General features: G+C 38.9%; 1 protein-coding gene across 1 annotated transcript; it reads right to left on the bottom strand.

The window, feature by feature from the left end:
- Nucleotides 1-5,390: 5,390 nt before the first annotated feature.
- LOC115291156 (zinc finger protein 345-like) lies at nt 5,391-7,289 on the bottom strand. The gene has a single exon (XM_029938715.1). It carries the CDS (start codon nt 7,287-7,289, stop codon nt 5,406-5,408), a length of 1,884 nt encoding a protein of 627 aa, XP_029794575.1. The 3' UTR covers nt 5,391-5,405.
- Nucleotides 7,290-8,866: the final 1,577 nt, after the last annotated feature.

Genomic DNA, 8,866 nt, shown 5'->3' with positions numbered 1-8,866 from the left:
TACCCAAAGCAATCTACACATTCAATGCAATCCCCATCACATTTGAACCAGCACTCTTCTCAAAGCTAGAACAAAGATCCTAAAATTTGTAAGGAACCACAAAAGACCCCGAAGAGCCAAAATAATATTGAAGAAGAAACCAAAACAGGAGGCATCACAACCCTAGACTTTAGCCTCTACTAAAAAGCTGTCATCATCAAGACAGTATGGTATTGGCACCAAAACAGACACATAGACCAATGGAATAGGATAGAGAACCCAGAACTGGACCCACAAGTGTATGGCCAATTAATCTTTGACAAAGCAAAAAAGGGTATCCAATGAAAAAAAAAGACAGCCTTTTTCACAGATGGTGCTCGGAGACCTGGACAGAACATGCAGACGAATGAAGCTAGACCACTTTCTTACACCATACACAAAAATAAACTCAAAATAAATGAAGAACCTGAATGTGAGGCAGGAAACCATCAAAACTCAGGAGGAGAATCCAGGAAACAACCTCCTTGACCTCAACCACAGTAATTTCTTACTTGACACATTCCCAAAGACAGAGAATCAAGAGCAAAAATGAACTATCGAGACCTCATCAAGATGAAAAGCTTCTGCACTGCAAAGGAAACATCAAGAAAACTAATAGGCACCCCACAGGATGGGAAAAGATAGTTGCAAATGACATAACAGATTAAGGGCTAGTATTCAAAATCTACAAGGAACGCACCCAAATTCCACACCCCCCCCCAAAAAAAATTATCCAGTGAAGAACTGGGCAGAACACAGGAATAGACACTTCCTCCAAAGAGGACATCCAGATGGCCAGCAGGCACATGAAACAATGCTAGCATCACTCCTCATCAAGGAAATACAAATCAAAACCACACTGAGATACCAAGTCATGCCAGTCAGAGTGGCTAAAATGAATAAATCAGGAGATTATAGATGCTGGCAAGGATGTGGAGATGGGCACCCTCCTCACTGTTGGTGGGAATGTAAACTGGTGCAGCCACTCTGGAAAACAGTGTAGAGGTCCCTCAAAAAAATTAATGCTAGAACTCCCCTATGACCCAGCAATAGCACAGCCAGGGATTTACCCAAGGGATACAGGAGTGCTGATGCATAAGGTTACATGTACCCCAATGTTCATAGCAGCACTTTCAACAATAGTCAAATCATGGAAAGAGACTGTGTTTATTAACTGATGAATGGACTAAGAAGATGTAATTTATATACACAAAGGAATACTACATGGCAATGAGAAAGGATGAAATCTGGGCATTCGTGCAACATGGATGGAACTCAAGGGAGTCGTGTTAAGTGAAATAAATCAGGGGAAGAAGGAGAGATACCATATGTTTTCACTCATAAATGGGACAGGAGAAACTTAACAGAAGACCATGTTGGAGGAGAAGGGGGAAAAACAGTTGGGGAGAGGGAGGGACACAAACCATGAGAGATTCTTGAATACCGAGAACAAACAGGGCTTATGGGGGAGTGTGGGTGGGGGAAGGGGGTGATGGGCATGGAGGAGGGCACACTTGTGGGGACGAGCACTGGGAAACCAACTTGACAATAAACTATAAAAGAAATAAATAAATTGGTTTCTGAATTCTAGTAGTTAACTTTTTTAAATACATAGGATTAAACTTTCATTATACATATCCTATGCCCTTATAAAGTCCTAATCCTTATGCCTATTATCTCCAATGGAATTCTTCACTAACCAAGAAATCAGCAACTCATTGACTCTTCTCCACAATCCTATAACAAAAAGTGGCATCTGGTTTGTCCTTCAGAAACTTCTCATCTAAAGTTTCTTACTTTTTTTTCTTCACTATGACATAAGACTGGACTAATGACAATCAGCCTACAATCACATTAACTGTAGAGGCTTCATTCGATATGTTGAAAATTAGTGTGGGCAATCACAGTCATGGCTGTCAAAGGCCTTAAAACAGTTAAACAGCTATTGCTAGACTTTAATTAAATATTTGCTGTCAGCAGCATTTGCTGTATTTTTTAACACCTAGTAGAAACTGGAATTTTATAAATAAATTTTACCCAATAATACACATGCACACATATCATTATTGCTGTTCATATAGAATACACATACATGCAAATACACATGTAATAATTATCTTGGATATAAGTTCCTGAATGTTACATCTACATGTACACGTGTAACACATATATACACTCACATATACAAGTAATACACATATGCCCTTATAAATATATATACCTGCACATATAATAAACACTAGATAATTATAATATAAAAAATTAGTATAAGGTTTTTAACTGGGTATTTTTCAGGTTGTCAAATCTTTCAGACAATTCACAAATTAAAAACAAAAGGCAAAATAAGACACGTTTTCCTGACACTTCAATATTAAAATTTGCACCCCAAATATGACAAGTACTTGCTAGCACTTTATAGTCTTAGGGAATTATAGAAGTAATATAACACGTCATTTCCATGACAAGGATTCAAATTTCATCATTAAATTTTCTTCTATTTCAATCGCTTGGCTTTTTTTTCAAAAATATTTTTAAGTACATATAGATGAAATGTTTTATTTGGTCAGTGTTCCATGGCACTTAAACTCCTGAACACCCTCATAGGAAGAATTTTTCCTAATTTTAAACAATGAGGTACATAGGTTCATCTAAGTTCTGAAAATACTGTTTTGTACCCATAAACATAGAACCTGGTCTTTGCCCTTTTATTAGTAACATTATGACTTTCCAATGCCCATCACCTTTAAAAAAACACTTGGGTTTACAAAAGATCAGATGGCCTTTGCCCACCAACGTGGTTTACCACAACCAGGTCAACCACATCCCCTGGGGTATTGTGGTGGCAAATTCTGGGCCAGCCACCAGATTCGTACAAGAAAGTGTAATGAATAAAACAGGCTTACTAAGCCTGATTCTTAATACTAAGAACATGAACCATATGTTTACTATATATGAATAATGAAAAGACATTAATTAGTGTCATTAATTATTACCTATGAGTTTAATGTTGATCCAAGTATATGAATACTCAAAACATAATTTCACCATGTCCAATGGTAGATAGGACTCAACATTTTTTGAGAGATGGAATTTTGTGACTTGTATATAACAGGAACAACACTTAAAATTATTCCTTAAATGATTAAGAATAATAATTTCATATACTATAAGTAACATGCATGTATATGTGTGAATATATATACTATTAATGCAAGTTTAGACTGGAAGCTGCCATTTACTATTGACATTTTGAGGATTTTATTCACATTAATTTATTGGGAAGTTTATATTCTTGTTTATAGAGTTATGATCCTGTCATGGTTAATTTTATGTGTCAATTCAACAGGGCCCTAGGGTGCTAAGATATTTGGTCAAACATTATTCTGGGTGTTTTGGGAGGGTGGTTTTGAAGAAGGTTAACACTTAGCCTGAGTAAAGACGGGTAGACTAAAGCAGCTTGCCCTCCTCAGTGAGGGTGGGCCTCATCCACTCAGTTGATGGCCAAGTCCTCCCTTAGGTAGGAGGGAATTCTTCCTGAGGATCTTCAGACTGGGACATTGACTTTTTTCCTCCCTTCAGATTCAATCTGAAATGCTGACTCTTCCTGGGTCTCGAAGCTGCCACCTTCATACTAGAACTATGACATTTAGCTCATGCCTTCCAGACTAGAGCGGACCCATCAGTTCTCTTGGATGTCTAGCTGGCTCTGAGACCTACTGGCTCTGTGATTATGCGAGCTTATTCCTTATAATTAATGGTGCTGGAGTTCAGCTCCAGCAGGTCCAGGGTTTCCTGAAGTTGGTGTTGGTGAAAAGGAGGAATGAGAGAAACACAAGGTTCTTTCTGATCAACAGGTAGGCTTCTCCGCACTGAGACTCAGTTTTATTTATGGTCAAATGTATGGGGAATAGCACAGACGTGGCATTTGCCTTAGACAATGATTTCTGATGATAATATTCTTTGATAGGTAACAATTTACCAGAACATAGATTTGTAGAAGACGCATGCATAATCTTTATCAATAGTGAATGACGTAAGGGATTTGTATGCTAATCATCTGGGTCAGGAAGGTATCCTTAGCATTCAAATATAAGACAATGTCTCTAGCATAGCAAAGGCAAACGTTATTTCTTTGTGAGCAGGGGTCAATAGCCTGTTTACTTGAGAAGCATAAGAAAAACAGGATTCTCAGGAAATGGAATGGTTGCTTCCATAATCACAAAAGAAGAAGTTCCTATAATAAGTTCCTCCACAAGGTGCAATTAGAATGTATTAGGGCCAGAATAAGGGGACACGTCCCTCTGGATACCAATCAACAAGGAGGCTTGTGTGTGTGACGTGGCAAACCTGCCTTAACCTCACAAGGAGTATTCTCAACTTGTGAGTCAGAATGGCTCCCGTCAACAAATCCTTTTCATCTTTTGAGGCATAAGAGCATATACATCGAGTTTAACCTTGTATTATTATCATCAATATTTTGATATATTTCTGAATAGAGACTGATGTACTACTTCCCAATGTGAATTCGGTGACATTTATTGACATTGATGTTCAATTACATTTTCTAAATATGTCTTCAAAGTTATCTTCTTTCATGCACTGTCTGGTGTACTCCAAAGCTGTGCCTCATTCATGATGTCATGATGTAGGATTTAAATGTCATGTGTTTTTTCAAGTATTGATGAAGGATCAAATTCCACATGTAAGCACTGCAATTTTCTCTTCTCTTTCTCTCTTTCTATGCTGTAGGATAGCTATGGAATTGAGCAAGTTGTGAGTTCCAGCTCTAGGGACACATTCTTTACTTTGTAATGTTTCTCCTCAGTATAAAGTCTGCGATCCTGAGCAGGGTTGAGCAGTCATACAGATTTAACTACATTCTTTACATTTTAAGTTTTTTCTCCAGTATGAATTCTGTGATGCAGAATGAAGCTTCAGCTCTAATTAACATGCTCTCCAAATTCTGTATATTTGCAACATCGTCCCTAGTATTCCTTCTCTGATCAGGAGTCAAGGTGTAGCAGTTCTTAGAAGTCTTGCCACATGCTGTAGTATTCAGTGGTTATTCTCCAGTATCAAGTTTCCAATGTGAAGCAAGGGGTGAACAGTCCACAAAACATTCTTCACATTCTTCAAATTTGGAAGAGTTGCTCCAGGATGAATTCTGTAATGCTGAGTAAAGGCTGAAAAGTGATTAAAGACCTTACTGCATTTTTTTACATTGGGAAGGTTTTCATGTAGTATGAATTCTGTACGTCAAGTAAAGTGTAAAGGTCACGTAAAGATCTATCCAATTCTAACATTTGTAGAGTTTCAATCTAGTATAAATTCTGTGATGTTGAATAAGGTGAATGTTGGATAAATGACTTGGCACGTTACTCACACTGCTAACGTTTCTCTCCAGAATGGATTCTTTTATGTCCAATAAAGTGTGCGTGTTTGGTAAAGGTCTTGCCACATTCGTTACATTGGTAGGGTTTCTCTCCAGTATGGATTTGGTGATGTTTGGTAAGGCTTGAGGGGTGAGTAAAGGATTTCCCGCATTCTTTACATTGGTAAGGTTTCTCTCCAGTATGGATGTGTTGATGTCCCTTAAGGTGTGCAGACTGGGTAAAGGCCTTGCCACATTCATTACATTGGTAAGGCTTCTCTCCAGTATGGATTCGGTGATGTACCTTAAGGTCTTTGAGCCATTTAAAGAACTTCCCACATTCTTTACATTGGTAGGGTTTCTCTCCAGTATGGATCCGGCGATGTTGACTGAGGGTTGAGAGAGACTTAAAGGACTTGCCACATTCGTTACATTGGTAAGGTTTCTCTCCAGTATGGATGTGTTGATGTTCCTTAAGGTGTGCGTACTGGGTAAAGGCCTTGCCACATTCATTACATTGGTAAGGCTTCTCTCCAGTATGGATTCGGTGATGTACCTTAAGGGCTTTGAGCCATTTAAAGAACTTGCCACATTCGTTACATTGGTAAGGTTTCTCTCCAGTATGGATCTGGCGATGTTGAATAAGGGTTGAGAGAGACTTAAAGGCCTTGCCACATTCGTTACATTGGTAAGGTTTCTCTCCAGTATGGATTCTGTGATGATAGTTAAGGCTTGACTGATAAGTAAAGGACTTGCCACATTCGTTACATTGGTAAGGTTTCTCTCCAGTATGGATTCGTTGATGTTTCTTAAGCTGTGAGGATTGGGTAAAGACCTTGCCACATTCTTTGCATTGGTAAGGTTTGTCTCCAGTATGGATGTGTTGATGTCCCTTAAGATGTGTGTACTGGGTAAAGGTTTTGCCACATTCTTTACATTGGTAAGGTTTCTCTCCAGTATGGATGTGTTGATGTCCCTTAAGGTGTGCGTACTGGGTAAAGGCCTTGCCACACTCATTACATTGGTAAGGCTTCTCTCCAGTATGGATTCGGTGATGTACCTTAAGGGCTTTGAGCCATTTAAAGAACTTGCCACATTCGTTACATTGGTAAGGTTTCTCTCCAGTATGGATTCTGTGATGATAGTTAAGGCTTGACTGGTGGGTAAAAGACTTACCACATTCGTTACATTGGTAAGGTTTCTCTCCAGTATGGATTCTGTGATGTCTACTAAGGTGTGAGGGACTGTTAAAGGCCTTGCCACATTCCGTACATTGGTAAGGTTTCTTTCCAGTATGGATTCTGTGATGTGTGGTAAGAGGTGAGTGTTGGGGAAAGTCCATCCCACATTTTTTATGTGTGTAAGGTTTCTCTCCTGTACGGATTAGTCTACGTACATTTACTGATGAGGCATCATTAAAGGTTTTACCACCTTCTTCACATTCGTAAGGTTTCTCTCCAGTGTGCACTCGCTGATGTTGAATGAGTGCTGAGTGCCTGTTGAAGGCTTTGCCACACTCCTTACAAATGTAACCTTTCTTTCCAGCATGGATTGTCTTAGTGATATGTAGTCTTGATGACTGACTAAGTATGTTCCCAGGTTCATTGCATGTGTATGGGCTTTTCCCCACATGAATCCTCTTCTGATCACCAGCACTGGAGGACTGGTTAAGGATCTCCCCACTTGCACCAGATTTAGAGTGATTCTCTCCTAAATGTATACTCTTACATGTAATGAGGTTGGGGCTTTGATCAGAGACCTCCCCACATGGATGACAGTCACCATCGTAGTCTGGAATAGGACTCCCCAGGTGTGCTTGATGGCCCTCACTCTCCCCATCCTCATTCCGGTCTCTCATTAAGTGTCCATCCTCAAGGGCACTACTTTTATATCCATCCATTGACACTCTTTGGATAGAAGTTCCTATAAACGTCTCTGAAAGGAGGCTGTCAGTTTCATTTGGAAATATAGCTGAAAGGTAAAAATGAAAGTAGAGGCATTATACTTGCTACTCTCTGATGCTTAGAATTAGAATTTGTCATACACAAAACTGAAATCAGAAAAAGTCAACTTCAGGAAAAAGGAATCACTACTTTTCTTTTTCTTAAAATACTTATCTTTTTTAATGTTTATTTATTTTTTGAGAGATGGAGAGAAAGCGTGCAAAAGGAAGGGGCAGAAAGAGAGAGAAACACAGAATCTGAGGCAGGCTTCACTCTCTGAGCTGTCCGCACAGAACCTGATGGGGGCATGAACCCACAAACAATGAGATCAGGACCTAAGGCAAAGTGTGACACTTGACTGACTGAGCCACCCAGCAGCCCCAAATCATTAGTTTTTCTACATCGCTCAGATTGTATGTTAATGTAATCCCCATAGTTTTTAATAATGTTATTGGTGGCATATTTTGCAACTTTTGATGTTGTTTGTATGTTTAGAAATGAAAGTCTTTGGGGTGCATGGTTGGCTCAGAGAGAGTTGCGCGTCTGACTCTCGGTTTCAGCTCAGGTCATCCTCTCATCGTTTGTGAGTTCCAGCCCACATCCTCGTCTGCACTGACAGTGTGGAGTCTGCCTGGAATTGTCTCTTGTCTCTCTGCCCCTCCTCTACTCTCTCTCTCTCTCCATCTCTCCAAGTAAATGGGAAAAAGAAAACCTTAAAAGAAATGAGCGTTTTTGCTTACTTGATTCTGAAAATTGAGTTATACCCTTAAATTCTGTGTAATAATGTCTTTTAAGTGCTAAATCCATAGGGGCTTTCATTAGAGATTTCCGGGGTTGATATTGGTGAATATACGTTGCAATTTTCCTCTGCATGAAAACCAGCTAATAAATCAAAATAACCCTCTTTCATGGGTACTCACTGAGATTTTAGTGTTAGAGCTACAGAGGTGGGTAGGTGGCTCAGTAGGTGAGCATTGGACTTGGGCTCAGGCCGTGATCTCAGAGTCTAGGAGTTGGAGCCTTGGGGAGAACTCTGTGCTGACAGCACAGAGCCAGGAGCCTGCTTCAAATTTGGTGTGACCCTCTATTTCAGCCCTCAATGCCTGCTCTATCTTTCAAAAATAAACATTACAAATGATATATAAAGTTTTTGATACAAAGAATCATAATGTAATCTATATACAACGACTCAGAACGTGAAAACATATATGACAAAGTCACAGGAACTTCCTATTATACATGACAAAATTATTAAATGATTCAATGATCAAGAAAAATGAATGGAGATTTTATTATAGGCTGCAAGTTTTGAATTCTAAATGTTCTATCTCCCTGTGACATTAATTTATGTAGAAATTCTAGGAAAATAAGAAGAGATTTAAATTATTTTACGATTGAGGAATGGAACATATAGAGTGGAAATTTTGTATTTTAGTTAATATCATCAAAAAAATGAACTTTTCTTAATTTTTGTAAGTTTACTTTAATTAATCTTGAGAGAGAGACCAAGTAGGGGAGGAGCAGAGAGAGAGGG

The sequence above is a fragment of the Suricata suricatta genome, chromosome 5, assembly GCF_006229205.1.
Source record: "Suricata suricatta isolate VVHF042 chromosome 5, meerkat_22Aug2017_6uvM2_HiC, whole genome shotgun sequence".
In the NCBI taxonomy this organism is placed as follows: Eukaryota; Metazoa; Chordata; class Mammalia; order Carnivora; family Herpestidae; genus Suricata; species Suricata suricatta.
This window is presented reverse-complemented; position numbering and strand designations above follow the sequence as displayed.